The following is a 17,495-nucleotide window of genomic DNA, read 5'->3' on the forward strand; positions in this document are numbered from 1 at the left end:
AATAGATACATTGTGGCAAAAAATGAATAAAACAAAACGGGTATAAGTACATTTGAATATATGGATGATAATAAGGTGCCTTGAAAACCAATTAATGGTTAACCTAAAATATTGATGTGATGATTTAAAGAATGCAGATAATATAAGTGAAAACCTCACACCGTTATGACTATATGCAGTGACGCATTTCAATTTTTTACGTGACATTGATATACAGTGAAGAATATTAAGTATTTGATCACCCTGCTATTTTGCTATTTCTCCCACTTCAAAATCATGGAGTGATCTTAAATTTTCATCGTAGCTGCATGTCCACTATGAGAGAGATAAACTGAAAACAAAAATGCAGAAATCACATTGCATGATTTTTTACCAATTAAATTGTGAGATATAGCTGCAAATAAGCATTTGAACACCTGAGAAAATGAATGTTAATGTTTGGTGCAGTAGCCTTTGTTTGCTATTACAGAGGTCAAACGTTTCCTGCAGTCTTTCACCAGGTTTGCACACACTGCAGGAGGGATCTTGGCCCACTCCTCCACAAAGATCTTCTTTGGATCAGCCTGTTTTCTGGACGGTCACTGAGAAACACAAAGTTTGAGCTCCATCCGAAGATTTTTGATTGGGTACAGGCCTGGAGACTGGCTGGGCCATGCTAGAACCTTGATATGCTTCTTACAGAGCCACTCCTTGGTTTTTCTGGCTGTGTGTTTCTGGTCGTTGTTGTGTTGGAAGACGCAGCCACGACCCATCTTCAATGGTCTGCCGACGGAAGGAGGTTGTTCCCCCAAATCTCACAATACACGGCCCCAGTCATCCTGTCTTTAATGCAGTGCATTCGTCCTGTTCCAAGTGCAGAAAAACACCTCCAAAGCACCCCATTTCTTCACCGTAAAGGTTTGTTTTCTTCGGATTGTATTCTTCATTCTTCTTCCCCCAAACACGCTTAGTAGAATTATGACCAAAACTTTCTCCTATGACTCCTCTGTATATTCCAAATGGTCATATGCAAACTTAAGACGGGCCTTGACATGTGCTGGTAGAAAGCAGGGGAACTTTTATGCCATGCATGATTTAAAACCATGAAGTCTTAGTATATTACCTACAGTAACCTTGGAAACGGTGGTCCAAGCTCTTTTCAGGTCATTGACATTTAGTTCCGGACTGATTACTCACCTTTCTTAGAATAATTGAGACCTCACGAGGTTATATCTTACATGGGGCTCCGATTGAGATTAGCCATCATGTTTAGCTTCTGCCATTTTCTAATGATTGCTCCAACAGTAGACCTGTTTTCACAAAGCTTCTTGGCAATTGCTCCTTAGCCCTTTCCAGTCTTGCAGAGGTGACAATTTTGTTTCTGGTGTCTTTGGACAGCTCTTTGGTCTTTGCTATGTTCCAAGTTAAAGTCTTACTGGTTGTATGGGATGGACAGGTGTCTTTATGCAGCTTAAGACCTCAAACAGGTGCATCTGTTCCAGGATGATACATGGAGTGCAGGTGGACTTCTGATGATCAGACTAACAGGTATTTCAGGGTCAGAATTCTAGATGATATCAGGTGTTCAAATACTTATTTGCAGCTGTATTACACGAATAAATTGTTTAAAAAAAATTCATTTTAGGTTATATCTCTCACAGTGGACATGCACCTATGATGAAAATTTCCGACCCCTCCATGATTTCTAGGAGGGAGAAATAGCAAAATAGCAGGGGGTTCAAATACTTATTTTCTTCCGTGTACATTTTGACGAGCATATGAAAAAAATTCGAGTAGGCCTTAAAATGCTGTGCGCTGAGTGCACTGGATATAATCATAATCAATTTTTTTTCTACCTGTTAAGTTCATAGTTTAGGAGACACAAAAAATAAGAAGAGACAACATCAATGGATTTGGAATTTGTAACAAAAAAAGGAGAGGACTGAATAAAACTGCCAACCTGTTCTAAAAGCCCTCTACTGAACCCTTTCTTTTGATTGAATCCCCAGGGTTAGAAACCAGATCTCCCCTGGAGGGTGTGGTTATCAAACAAAAGTAACATGATTGGCAGGTAGCAATGATGTAACCAGTGTTCACCTGTCAAAATAATGAACAGTGAAAACTAATTGTAGCAGTAAAGATATTCAATAGAATGCCAGCATTGTTTACCATTTGGACTATTGAGGACTATTTGCAGCATTGGCAATATGAACTAATAATGTTGCTCTTATTTCATTTCCAAATCCTTCTGGGCCAGTTTTCTTTTTAAACCTAGAAGATTTATTGAAAAGAAAATGCTCAAGGGAGGACCTTCAGGACAGAATAAGAATTTGGCATTGTGGAAGTTTCCTGCACATTCTCCTGTCCTTGCATGTTCAAAATTCATTGATTTCTTCTTTCCTTATTTTCAGTGTCTACTAAAGTATAAACTTATCAGTGGGCCAACAGTTAAAAAACGAATTATGACATCAGCAACAACACTCATTAGAAACATATTTTTAAATGTTTGAAAAGATTTTATTTTTCATATTACTATTACTTTGAGTTATGAAGATGTTTAATATAATGTCCCCATTGGTCATAGTATAATTCATTCACTTGCCATAGCCTAAGCATGCTAATCTAAGCATGGATGCTAAATGCTGCTATACTTAATGTAAGCCATAAATATCATGAAAATTTTGAATATTGTGGGTTTTTCATACAATAGCTGCAGAAAGCTCCAGCTTAGAAAAGTATTCCCAAGTGATCTATAATGATTCTATTAGAGCTCTGTCCTGAACTGGCACTTCTTTCAGTCCCTGAGATTCATTATGCAGTAGCGATTGTTACCTATCTGTCAGCGGGCTAATTATGTTGCCCATCACAGCATTTAGCCTACCAGGCCCGAGCGTGCATGCGCCTGCCAACAAAGTTGACCTTGATGCAGATGTCACCTCTCTTGGCCACGTCTCTTTTTTAATCCAGTTAGCCTTTTTCATATCGCCAAATGAACGCCCGAGAACCGAAAACCTCCTAACTGCTTCATTTTCTTTTCCAAAATAACGCTGGAGGCTGTCATGTTACGAGGCGAATTGCCCAAGATGAATTTTTCCGTATTCCTGCAATGACAGACTTGAAATATACTGCTTACGGCCCAGGAATAAATACATTAACAGAACCTAGCAAATCAATAGCAGTATGGCAAAAAATAAATAAATAAATGAACGTAGTCTAATGCTGGATTTATACCACACTGGCATGCGGGCAGTTAATCACGGACTGCTTGGCCTCTGCTTGCTTGCATTTGGTTGGAATTAAGCCGCGGCACACTTCTCCCAGGCCAGGCAGATTTAATCAGCCGGAGAGTTCAAGTCCGGTGCCGCTGCAAAATCATCACACAAGGACAAGCCGGGGATTAGACCGGATGCGGGCTTCCATGTCTGGTTAACCTGCTACCAAACAGGCACCGAGATGTATAAAAAAGGGGGGCGGGGAATGATGGTCTTGGCAGGGGGAAACCCTTTGGCTGAAACTGTATGTCACAAATTATATATGTTTCGTTCACAGCTTCTATCTAGATAAGGAACGCTCGAAAATATAAATTGATGCAAAGAAAGTTTGAAAATGCAGTAATGCTCTATATATGTATATATATATATATATATATATATATATATATATATATATATATATATATATATATATATATATATATATATATATATATATATATATTTAATCGCCAAAGATGTGGGTGGTTCCTGAGCAGGTTTAGCAGGTGGTGAGGTCCAAGTTTGTTGACCATATACAGTATGTTCCTTTACAAAATCAGAATGCAGAACACAATGCCCAATGACAATCCAAGAAGCAGTGAACCAGTGATAACCGATGCGCTTATTGTCTCGGTATAAATAATTTGATGGTTACATATTTGGCTTCTTAATTCCTTGTTATTTGCTACATAATTATTTTTGTATTATTTATTAATGACTTATTTGCATTCTAATTACCGTAACTTCCGGACTATAGAGCGCACCTGATTATAAGCCGCACCCACCACATTTCAAGAGGATAACCGATTTTGTACTTACACAAGCCGCACCTGTATATAAGCCGCATGCGCCCACATTAAAATATGTAACACAATCACAAAATTAACCCAAACCCTACTTTGAGTCCCGCGATTTTAACTGAAGGGGGATTTTTTAAGGGTTATTGTACTGTCTTCTTTATTCATTATCCATTATCCGTTATCGGTCAGTTCATAATACGCTGCAAAACCTAGGAGCCGGGACTCTTACTCTCAGCCAAAAGGCCAAGCTAAGGTCCCAGCCTCAAAGCCTTGCTGCGATCATTGCGAATGCACCGTTCCCGGAGGTACTGCAATACCGGGCCGATGCGTTAATGTTTAATTTTACCAATCCAGTACAAGGTTAAAAAATCACAGCTGTCAAAATGAACGATAAATGATACAGGTACTATTTGATGCAGACCTGCAGAGTCCGGGTCCCGTTAAAAGTAATCCAAGGAAAAAAAGTGTATATTTCAAAAGGTAAGGGTGGGAAAAATATATATCCACTATTGTCTGCCGTGTCCACAAACAATAACCTTTATCGGTCCTCACTTCCCGTCATTCCCCGCGTCTGTTACGCCCCTTCTTTTTAATTGATCAATGCAAAACTTATCAGAGTGAGTGTCCAAAATAAATGCAAATAAATACATTACAAAAATATACAGTTGCAAATACATATTATACATGGTTACACATATTTACAAAGAAAGACAGCACAGCGAGAGAGTTTTCAAAGCTTTAATAATAATATTATAACTTTCATCCCAAACCGTGCCTGTGAAGGGTAGCAAAACGCTACTAACAACACTCTCGCAATACAGTTAACGGGTCTGTTGAAAAAAACTATACCGTCCATGTAGAAATCACGGTAAACCGTTGTCATCTTCCTTCGTATAGTTGACGTCATCAAAGTTGTCCTCCTTTAGTATGGGAAAGAGACTTTGTCATATAGACGTTGTACCACGCTCCCTTGTTTAAAAACACGCTAACGCTTGCAAGGTAAAGTATGCGTGCAGTATCTCTGTTTCCTTCTTTATCGGACTGCTCGATTGCGTTTAGCTTGTAAGCTGCGTCGTGTGCCTTGAACTCGAGCGCCGCTGGCGGCTGTTAGAAAAATTACATGAATTGGCCGCATCACTGAATAAGCCGCAGGATTGAACGTTTGGGAAAAAAGAAGCGGCTTATAGTCCGGAATTTACGGTAATTGTTTGTGACTTTGTATGAAGAAAAACCAAACAACGGTTTTGAAATAGTTGAATGTTTTTATCAAAGCTTTTTTTGTGCAGCCTAACTTCCCCCTGAATCTATCTCTTGCGGCCCACAAATAAACTCAATTCATCCAACAAACATAAGGAAAACTGTGTAGGGTATTAATCATGTGTGGAGACATTCAATCTTTTTGTCACTTTGGGCCCAGTTTGAGTTGTGTCATTCTTCATCTAATCCATTTCCTGGTCCGCTCTCGTTTCAGCGTGGAATTGGACTTCAAGCTGCAGGAGGACAAGCTGCAGCCCCTGATGAAGAGACTTTGCCCCCAGGACAGCCAACCGTGCCCTGCCCTTCCTTACTCCAACGAAGTCTTCACATCCACTCCCAAGCGCAAATCCAAGTCTGACTCTAAGAAGCACGCCCGCTGGAAACTGTGGTTCCTTTGAGCTGAACTGGAATGCTTTGGAAACGCCCTTTTGTTGGTCTCGCTGAAACCACGTGCTTGTCTGAAATTGGATAATAGGATGTTCCGGAGGAGGAATCGAGCCAAACTGGTGGATGTCACTACAGTAGAGAAAAGTTCACTTTTGAAAGTTCTGAACTGGGATTGCACGTCAAGTCAGCGGGGAGAAACACAAAAGAAAAATTAATTATGTATTCCAAACTCTGCCAAACCTTTTTTTTACTGGCAAATTAGCTGGAGAGGACGGATGAGCACCTGCAGATGTAGGTGAGCAATGTGTTACTTTTTTTGCAACAATGTTTTTCCTATGAGGAGTTTGCAACAGCCTTGTCGAAAATATATACATTATAAAGTGAATCGCCAATTATGTTTTTAGAATCAATTTGTCAGGTGTTATTTTGCATTACAGGAAGCACGGCGGATGAGTGGTTAGCGTGGCACAGTTTTAAAGGTCATGGGATCATACCTTCCTGTGTAGACTTTGCATGTTCTCCCACATTCCAAAAACATGCATTTCAGGTTAATTGGCTGGTCCAAATTGTCCCTGGGTGTGAATGAGCGAGTGAGTTGTCTGTCTCTCTGTGCCATGTGACTGGCTGGCAACCAGTCCCCTGCCCACTGCCCGAAGATAGCTGGGACGGCGCAGATAATGGTTGGATGGAGGGAAATTTTGCATTACACTTAGTCAATTCCAGCTTCACATCAGTGAAAACGTATCAAATGTTCTCTGCGCCACGTTAGACCTCACTTATTCTTTCTGTTGTATACAATAAAAACATAACGGTAAAACTTTCATTTTCATTTTTTTAAATGCATAATATTAGCCAGTTCTCTAATGTGTATATCTTTGCAATATATTGTCTGATTCCTAGTCTCCAATTGCAGTTTTAATGATGGAAGATACCATTTTGAGGATGCTAAGGTCTATATATCCCAATGGGTTCTTATAGTTTAGTTTTTATAAAGGAAAGTGATGAGTAACATTACTTCACATTTTCTAACACTTTATGGACTATAGATGTTCCATGGATATTTATTTTGATGTTAATATTAATAATCCAATATTTATTGCCCATCCCACCCATCTCCGGGCAGTGGGCAGGGGACACCCTGAACTGGTTGCCAGCCAATCGCAGGGCACACAGGGACAGACAACTCATTCGTTCATTCACACCTAGGGACAATTTTGGACCGGCCAATTCACCTGAAATGCATGTTTTTGGAACGTGGGAGGAAACCGGCGTGCCCGGAGGAAACCCACGCAAGCACGGGGAGAACATACAAACTCCGCACAGGAAGTCTGGAGCTGGATTTGAACCCAGGGTTCCCATGACATGAACTGTGCCGCACAAGCGCTAACCACTGCCATAAAAAACTTTCACTCACTGAACAAAGAACAAAACATTTGTGGAGTTATCAGAGAGCATTGCTTATTGTTATAGTAAAATTGTGTTAAAATACATCAACATTAAAAAGTTACATTTAAATATTTTAAGCTAACCTGTATAACTTACATTTTACTTATGGAATATTATAATTGTTTAGCATCTCTAAGTCAGCTCACACCTTTCTTAATATTTAAGCACACAGTCCATTAAGTGTTTATCTATCTATCTACCCTGGTCATTTCCCTTGAGAGGGGTGACCGACAAACACATACAAAAATAAAGAAAATTTAAAAAAGGGAAAAAGTAGCAGAAAACACACACAAAAATGTTTGGACCATGGCCAACGCAAATGCCCAAACACCCAAACAAGTTAACTTCCTTGCCACCCAAGTTGGTCATGGTTTCATCCCTCCGGATGAAACAAAACACAAGAAAGTGGCCGTGTCACTCGGGTCAGGGTGACACAACACACTCTTTTGTTCAACAGCAGGGCCCGACAGCTTTCAATGGTTTACCCCTGCCGCATCATACGGGTGGCCTTCTCCTTGGTCTCCTTCCGTTTATTCTGCTCTGTAGATCCTCTTCAACATTCGCTCCTCATCCATCCTCTCCATGTGTCCACACCAACCTAGTACTCTCTTATCCATACGCTTGCTCAGTTCCACTATCACTCCAGTTCTGTCTCTCACAATTTCATTTCTCAATCTATCCAATCTTGTCACTCCAAACATACTCCTCAAACACTTCTTTTTAATTTAAATGATCATATACTGTCTTTTCTTTCTTTACCTTAAGCACTAAATTGAAAAGTATGTCTTGTAATCAGATGTGCCCTATTTATTTACATATACATATTTTTGAAAATTTGATATGCAATCCTAGCTCTAACAGTACTTTTAATCTCATGAGCCGTATCCCCTAATGCAACTGATGTATGAAAATATTCCACAAAGGACTAACTTTGCAGTTGTGCTTAATAATCCAGTGCCCTTAGAGTCTGGAAAATACTATCTTTGAATTGAATTGATGTTCATTTACTGGTCATGGTGGCTCAGGAGGTAATACGGGTAATTTATCCTGGTTTTATTTTGCTGTAATTTTGGACTTTATTTTTGACTCGATTTTCAAGTTTTACTGTTTTTCTTGTTTCGCTTAAAATGAAAAAGATTATCTGTCAGTGGAATGATTTTTTTTATTACGTTCTAACTTTTTACTTTTGTTTTTAATTTTGGAATTATACTTTATTTTTAATTTAAAATGAGCAAATATTATAGGCCAGTGGAACACATTCTGTTTAATAGATTGTAACGAGTTTTTTTATTATGATGAAAATCAGAGTATGTACATGATTTTCCCTTGAAAAGTAAATTGAAAGTAGAATTCAAACATTGAGAAGGTTACAAAAAAGTTTTCAATCTTCACTTTCGTCAATCAATGGATATTTCTAAGCGACCCCAAAACCTTTGAAGGGTAGTGTGTATATCGTATTTTTTCTTTGCAATCTCAAACATCTTCAACCACTTATTAAACATACTGTACTATTTCATGAACAGATAATTAGTATGTACAAAAAATAAAACAATATATTCTGCTGCCCACAATCGGTATAAATGATTGTTACTGTTACTTGCATACTTATTGGTAGAAAGCAATAATACTGAAGAATGGCTTGCTTTTTTTTGCGGGGACAAAATTGTGAAGTTTCCTGCATCACACTAAAGAAAGTCTCACGGTGCACTAAATAAATGTAACCTTTCCTCCATTTTCTATCTTTTCAGCATAACGCTTGGCAACAAGAAGCGGCGCCACGTGAAGGGCCTTACATAGACGAAGGTATAATCTTCGAATGGACACCAGCTCTGGCAAAGCACAACAAACGGACCCTTTTACAAGAACATGTGTCACGAACCCAAGTCCGAACTCTTTACTCTGCACGGCAGAGGGCTCGCCCGCCTACTTTTCTATCTCATGTCACTAACTTCTGTTTATGCTGCGTTCCGTGCAAATAACTAACCGGAATCGCTTTAGACATAGTTTATACAATGCCAAGTGAAACATTGGCCTCACAAGATGTGTCATTTGGCACATTTCAGGCTTCAAACTCAAAGCTAAAAAAAGGAAAATATTTTAGTGACTCCAAATTATTTCATTCTATATTATATTTAAAATGAAAAAACTGACAAGTATGTGTTGTAAGAAATATTGCCCCCCTGTTCTCTCTGCTCAGCCAACTGACCTGGGAAGTTCCCTAACAACTCCTGAATAATCCAACGTCAACCTAAATAACTAACAACAACCAATCAAATGGACCTGTGTGTCATTAAATGCTAGTTGAAATGCATCTGAAGGGACAGCATAGTGAAGCTTAAATAAAGCATTATGAAGACCAAAGAATACACCGGCAGGCCCTGGATAAATTTGTGAAAAATTTCAAAGCAGGAATGGGATACAAGAACATTTTGAAACCTATACCTGGAGCACTGAGAGGGCAAAAATTTCAAAATGGAGAGAGCATAAAACCACTGCAAAACCTACCAAGACATTGCCGTCCTTCTGGAGAAATATAATCAGAGAAGCAACCAAGAGGCCTATTATCACACTGGATGACCTGCAGGCAAACACAGCTGAGGTGGGACAATATTTGCATGAGACAACCATTGGTCCTTCTCTGTATAAATCTGCCCTTTATGGGACAATGGCAAGAAGAAATCCCTTTTTGAAAGAATTCCATAAAAAGGGCCTTTTGCCGTTTGCGAGAACACAAGTCAAGTCAAGTAAAGTCATGTTTATTTGTATACCCCTTAATCACTAAGAATCTCAAAGGGCTGCACAGATCAAAGACTATTGCAAACTACAGACTGACATGAACCAGAAACAGAGACCGGACCCAGTAGCGTTGGTTTACTCAGTTTTATTGATAAAGAGGGAGAGCAGGGATTGCTTCCACGATCCGATGGTTGACGGACAAGGGTAGCAGGTGGCTGGAAACGCGGAAGGGGCACTTCCGTGTCGAGCGAGAATAATCGTAGACTTGCAGGAACACTGGTCGTTAGCCGGGACGGGAGAGCAAGGGCGGTGTTGAGTTCAGAAACGAGTTCGGCAACAGGCGTCAGGCAGGAAGCGGGTCAAACAAGTCTGATGACGGGATGGCAGAACAGGGCGGAATCGGGTCCAGAAACAGGTCGGCAACAGGTATCAAGCAGAGGAAAACAGGGCAGGAAAAATGTCTGAAAGTACAAGCTTGCCTAGCTGGGAGCATCGGTTCGCAACGATCTGACGGCGTCCTTTTGAAAGCCGGGGGTTTAAAAGGAGTCTCTTAGCCAATCAGCTCTCAGGGCTGTTGGCGCAAATTGGGCAGTCACAGGTGCCTTGAATCGGCAATCATGACACAGACTATTAGGACACCATCCCCCCATGTAAATAAAAACAAATATCTGGAACAGGATGCGCTGGTCAGTTCAGGCAAAAGTTGAACTTTTAATCCTGAATTCAATGCGTTACATTTGGCGTAAGAGTAACACTGCATATCACCTCGGAAACATCATCCCCATTGTCAAACATGGTTGTGGCAGCATCATGGGCTTGTTAAAGTTGATGGAAAGGTAGATGGAGTGAAATACAAAGGCAATTCTGGTAGAAAATGTATTGGAGTCTGCAAGAGACCTAGGGATAGGGAGCAGGTTCACCTTCCAACAAGATGATGATCCTAAAGCAAAATCTACAATGGTTTGGTTTAAAACTAACAATATGAAGGCCAAGCCAAAGTCAAGACCTCGATCCTGTAGAGCATTAATGTAAAGATCTGAAAAACGCTGTTTACAACAATCAAACCGTGAGGAACTTGAGCTGTTTTGTGAGGAAGAATGGGCAAGTATTTCTGTTTTGTGATGTGCAAAACTTAAAGAGACTTATCCTAAACTACTTTTTGCTGTGATCATAGCAAAAGTAGCTTGTACAAAGTATCAACTCAAAAGGGCCAATATTTTGCAACGCCTACTTTTATTTTTTTTATGTGTAGGCACAATATAAAATGTTGAATACATTTGGTTTCTTTTCACGAATGTGTCTCACATGTTGTTGATTCTCATAAAATCTAGTTTTTTTATCTATAAGTTTGAAGCCCGAAATGTGGCATTAAGTCAAAAAGACAAAAGCAATTATTTTGCAAGGCACTGTGTTTTTACCCACCCTCCACCTGAAATATACTTTACCTGGAGTCGAGAAGGTATGAATATTTTGCTCGCCGGCTGTTTTTACTGCACAGTAAAGTATTTTCTGCAGGCTCGGCTGAGAGGCCACATGATGGGGAAAACTGCTTGAATTTTCTCGTTTTATGGCTCAGACATAGTCAGGTAGACTCGCCGTCATAAAGTTCGGATTATATATGTAGTCGCACACGTACGACTCAATCAGGCATAAATAAACTAAGGGGAAAAAAACCTGCGGAAAATATATCTACAGCCTATACATGAAATTATAATCTACGCATTCATAACAAAGATTACATTTTGGCAGGACAAAAAAAGGCATGAGTGAGTATCGCCTCCATTTTTTAAAAGGGTATTTTCTGGACAAGCTCACATTTTTAAAGACACGCGAATACATGTTTGTATTTTTCCGATGTTGTGATGCTTTGGAAGTGTCGCTGGAAAGTAAAGAAAGTGTTTTTGAAAGGCCGTTTACATGGTGTCCATTTTGTGTTTTGTTACGGTGCGGCTGAAACATGTGGCCCGTGGGCCGACTCAGGCACGCCCACAGGTTGCATCCGGCCGCGGGACAACGCTAAGAGAATCGCAAGAGAAAAACGAGTTGCATTTTTAAAGATGTCCACTTCAAGCTGCCAAAGCCAGGGGTCACGCAAAAAGCAAATTGAGTTGTATTTCTTTCTCCCCCTCCCTTTCTTTCGCTCTTTGTCACTCTTCGTTGCTTTTACATTTCACATTTTATTGTCTTTATCTCTCTCTCTCTCTCTCCCTCTCTCTTTCTCTCTCTTTCTCTCTCTTTCTCTCATTCTCTCTCTATTTTGGCCTTTTTCATTTTACATTTTATTCTCTCTCTCTCTCTCTCTCTCTCCCTCTCTCTTTCTCACTCTCTTTCCCCTACTATTGTCCCTTTCTTTTTCTTTAAGTCTCACAATATATTTTTTAATTTTATTTTCTCTCTCTCTCTCTCTCTCTTGCTCTCTCTCTTTCACACTTTTTCATTTTCCATTTTATTGTCTCTCTCTCCCTCTCTCTTTCTCCCTCTCTCTTTTCCTTTTATTGTCTCTCTCTTTTTCTCAATCTTACAATCTATTTTCCCTTTTATTATCTCTCTGTCTGTCTCTCTCTCTCTCTCTCTCTCTCTCTCTCTCTCTCTCTATTTATCTCAGTTTTAGCTCTATTCTTTATTTTTCTTTTGTTTTTCTTGCTCTTTCCTTCTCTTAGCTTTTTTCTTTCTCTTTTATATATCTTTCTTTACCTCTTTATCCCTTTTTCTATCAACCTCCCATTTCTCTTAGTCTCTCTCTCTCTCTCTCTCTCTCTCTCTCCTTCCTACTTTTTTATCCCACTCTCTCTCTTTCTTTCTTTTGCTTCAATCTACTAGTCCAGCCACTGTGATAATGTTTTTTTAAAACTATATTGCCCCTGAGCTGAAATGAATTTGACACCCCTGGGCTTCAGGTCTCCCAGGGAATATTCAAAACGACTTTTGCTTCGGGATCTATGGAACTGAAATTCCAATTTCCTTCTTTGAATGAAGCAGTAAGTAGGTGCAAAGTACAAAAGTATGACTACATCAATGTATTTGCCTTTTTTTTTGCAAATTTACTAGCTTTAGTCCGACCTAAGAAAGTTAATTTAGATAGACCGGGTATAATATTGTGAACAACTCGCGTCTATCGTTACTTTACTCTTTCTTGTCCACTAAACAGCATAAACAAGTAAAAGTTCTACACTGAGCAGAAATGTAGCCAACAGCTTTTGTTTTTGTTGTCAGGTTATAGTAGTTATTGTGCACACACACTTTTGGCAAACTAAAGCTCCTCAATTCATCCAGTTTTTTGTCACAAACACATTTTTTTTAAAAAAAAGGAGTACAAAGTTCTAATTTAGTGTAAATAGTGTTCCTTAAGTTATTGCAAAAATGTGTTCAGTAAAGCTAAACTCAATTGTAGCTAAAGTGAGACTCCTCAAATCACTTCAGTGTAGTTCGCTTGCACCAAAATAAAATCACACACAAAAAACAGCTCCGGCAGTGTACTGCTTGTGTCTAACTGATTCTAGTCCAGTAGTTCAGTGTTCCTCCAGATTTTTTGAGCAGAGGCCCACTTTTTATTTGTTGAAAAATCTCCAAGCACATCAACGACAATGTCTGAAAAAATTCCCAGCACAATTTGTGTGTTTCGTTTTTTTAAGCTTAAAATATCATGTTACCTAGTTTTTCTTAATGTTTTATGAGGTACAGGTAATTCATTTTACTTAGTGATGTTGCTGTTATTTTGGATTTTATTATTATTCCAATGTGCAATCTTAATTTTAACAAAACCTTTATCTTGTTGATCAAGAAAAATAACAAAGAAAAAGACTTAAAATCAGCAAAAACAAAACATGATGAACTACATTCTGACTTTTCAGTTTTTCTTTTTCAGTAACTATGCAAACAATAGGTGATATCATTAAATTTGTACTAAATATCTCATCTCATCTCATCTCTTCTCATTATCTGCATCACTTATCCTCAGCAGGGTCGCGGGGGTGCTGGAGCCCATCACAGCCATCTCCGGGCAGTGGGCAAAGGACACCCTGAACTGGTTGCCAGCCAATCGCAGGGCACACGGGGACAGACAACTCACTCGCTCATTCACACCTAGGGACAATTTGGACCGGCCAATTCACCTGAAATGCATGTTTTTGGAATGTGGGAGGGAACCGGAGTGCCCGCAGAAAACCCACGCAAGCACGGGGAGAACATACAATGTCCGCACAAGAAGTTTGGAGCTGGATTTGAACCCACGCAGAAGGTTCCAAGACATGTACTATGCCACACATGCGCTAACTACTGTGCCCCCGTGCTGCTTTGTACAAAATATTTTTACATTAATTTATTTGACTAGTATTTGCAGTGCAATCTTAATAAGCTTCATCAAGCAAGTCTAAAAGATTTCCCTATACAACTTGATGATCACCTAAATATAGAAATATGTATATATATATATATATATATATATATATATATATATATATCATCTCATCTCATTAGCTGCACCGCTTATCCTCATTAGGGTCGCGCGGGGGCTGGAGCCCATCCCAGCCATCTCCGGGCAGTGAGCAGGGGACACCCTGAACTGGTTACCAGACAATCGCAGGGCACACGGGGACAGACAACTCATTCGCTCAGTCACACCTAGGGATAATTTGAACCGGCCAATTCATCTGAAATGCATGTTTTTGGAATGTGGGAGGAAACCGGAGTGCCCAGAGGAAATCCACGCAAGCACGGGGAGAACATACAAACTCCGCACAGTAAGACCAGGAGCTGGATTTGAACCCACTCAGGAAGTTCCCACGACTTCAGAACTATGCTGCGCTTCGCTAACCACTGCGCCGTCGTGCTGCCCGTACTTGACCGTATATCATTTTTTTTCCTTAAGGATGCTAGAATTTCCTACAGTGATAAAAAACAAATTCCATTATTGCTATAAGTTCTGATATGAATTACTCATCCCAAGAAAATGGAATCAGTAAACTATACCGTTTGAAACAGCACACATAATCTATCAACACAGAGAATCAATGATAGAGGAAAAAAAAGAGGGGAGGAAAGGTGCCGGAGATTATGGGAGTTTTCGCCCGCCGAAAGTCTTGAAGCTACTAGCACAAAAAGAAAGTTTCCCGCTATAATGCTAGTCAATTTGGGGAGATTCCCTTGTACAGAAAAAAATGCTTATTCTTAAGAACCATCAAATCTTAAATCTAAAACAATGCTCTTACTTTTGTTGTAGAGAGATTTGGTCTCGTGCTCCAGATGGTCGCAACGTATGGCCCACGTGCTGAAATTAAGGATGCAGAGCGGGCCCGCACAGCCTCTCGGTCGTCATGAGGCAGTAGAAAAGTGGAGGAGCTATCGATCAGCTCCTTTTTTTATGTGGACCAGGCACGCTTAACCAGACCATGCCTCTATATGTCTGGTCTTGGATATTTGATACACTAAGTATCGGGTGACTGTGTTTGAAATTGTTAAACTTGTTAGAAAGCTAAAGAAGTCAGAAATTTGCGCAACATTCTGTACTTGAGAATCTCCCTCCAATCGACATAATTATGTACGGTATGGACATAATTTTATCAATACATAACCTTCACTTGCGTTATTTTCTTGTTTCAATTTAACGTTCAAAAGGTTGAATTGTTTATTTGAAGCAGAATTGGTCCCTTCCAGTGTTTTCTTTCAATGAATTCAGTGATACTCCTTCACTGGGAAAAAAAGACCCTCTGTCAGGCAACAAGCGTAGAGGTTGGTGGCCCCAACTCATCAAATTGAATGAACGCATCGGGCGCATCCTTATCTCTTTCCTCGGCCCTTCATTCCTTTTTTCTTTCATTACTCTCGAGGCTCAGGAGTTTTCTTGTCATTTGCGCCGCTTGTGTTCACATGCTTACTTTTTTTATTTGATTCCTGCAGCATCCCCCTCATCTATTTGTTCCACAGTTCATAATTCGGCATGTTTAGCTCCTCACCTCGGCTGCTTCTTTTCCTGCTTGTAAACGTGTAACATCTAATTTTCTGACTGGCCAAATTTATGCATTGCGGTTGGAAAATAAATTACTTTTGGGGTGATCATTGCTAATTTTATAATCACAAATTGTTTTTGTTTTGAAGTTAAGTCTCCTCAAAATATAAGCCATTCAGAGCGTTCTGCTAGGAATACGTTTTGTTTCTTTTGAAAATGAGAAAATACACCAGAGTTCAAACTGAGAGCAACATTTCAGCGACTGAAATTCATATATTTGTTTCCGTTATGATAAAGGAGGGGTGAGTACTATTAAGGTGCATTGATATCTTTCCAGATATCAGCCTCATTTGAATTCATTAACTGACAGAGCAATTAAGGTATTTTACATCAATACGCATCAGTGGTTGAAGGGGTGGGCTGTGTAATTCAAACCTAGGCCTTCTCTAAAGGCCTTTAGTGATGTGTCGATGAAACAGCTCTACGGAAGTGAGTGACAGTAGTTGGCTCCCCACCAATCAAGGGCCGGTTTTCATCGAGACAACTATACTTTCTATTTATTTTGCAACTTTGCAAATTTACATATATAATTAAATATATATAAATAAATATATATATATATATATATATATATGTATATATATATATATATATATATATATGTATATATATATATATATATATATGTATATATATATATATATATATATATATATGTATATATATATATATATATATATATATATATATATATATGTATGTATATATATATATATATATATATGTATGTATGTATATATATATATATATATATATATATGTATGTATGTATATATATATATATATATATGTATGTATATATATATATATATATATATATATATATATATATATATATATATATATATATATATTTATATATAACATATATAGGGAGAGAGAGAGGGAGAGAGAGAGATAACCAAATAACATCATAAATGAATGTACACATGAAGGAAAATTGTATTTAGGTTTGGTGTGACGTGATTTGGTCAAGTACAGTTGAGTAGGTGGTGAATGCAGAGGGAAGGAAGAGACAGCAAATTCATATTTAAACAGATTTTAAATCTACATAAACTTATCAAAATCCGTAATTTGCTCAGAGTGTCATTCAGTTGAAGACTTTGTTGCTTTATTTACCCTCATATTCCTAGTTATTGTCACGATAGTGGAATGATTATGGCCATATTCCTCATAAGGGGTTACAATGCGTGTGCACCATGCGTAGCCCCAGTATATATTCTTAACCCTAGTTTCCATTGTTATCATTTTCTCGTTTTTCCCTTTACCATTACTGTAAGTATTTGGACCCCTAGCTAAACAAATAAAAGTTAGTTAAATGAGCTCCTGAACTGAACACGAAGAAATAAATGGAGCATTTTGTGAGTTCAGCCAATAGCACATTAGTACGGTATCTTAGAGATATCTTCAATTTGATCGTTGTTATCATAGTTTTCCATTTTTACTTCCCCTGACCACTAACTCCTTTGGGACCCTATTATAATTGTCAGACAAAAAATAAATAGAACAGAAACAATCACTATAAAATGAGATGTGGTCCCTCTCAAACACAATCGAGTCGACAACTATCGACTGAACAATGTCAACACGAATCCACCAGTGAGCAGTGTCTGCGTCATTTTTATGCATTTT

The 17,495-nt window shown here is 38.8% G+C and overlaps 1 protein-coding gene across 2 annotated transcripts in view; it reads left to right on the forward strand.

Annotated features, from left to right (window-relative positions):
• insyn2ab (inhibitory synaptic factor 2Ab) overlaps positions 1-9,643 on the forward strand; it is a 57,995-nt gene extending 48,352 nt beyond the window's left edge. The window contains exons 5-6 of one of the 2 annotated variants that reach the window (XM_088351783.1): positions 5,505-5,972; positions 8,872-9,643. In XM_088351783.1, the coding sequence (XP_088207909.1) occupies positions 5,505-5,688 (184 nt within the window). In that variant the 3' untranslated portion in view covers positions 5,689-5,972; positions 8,872-9,643. The remainder of the gene's footprint in view (positions 1-5,504; positions 5,973-8,871) is intronic. The other variant, XM_088351784.1, reaches the window with a different exon arrangement.
• Positions 9,644-17,495: the final 7,852 nt, after the last annotated feature.

The sequence above is a fragment of the Urocampus carinirostris genome, chromosome 13 (genome assembly GCF_059441175.1).
Source record: "Urocampus carinirostris isolate Australia breed hairy pipefish chromosome 13, RoL_Ucar_1.0, whole genome shotgun sequence".
NCBI lineage: Eukaryota > Metazoa > Chordata > Actinopteri > Syngnathiformes > Syngnathidae > Urocampus > Urocampus carinirostris.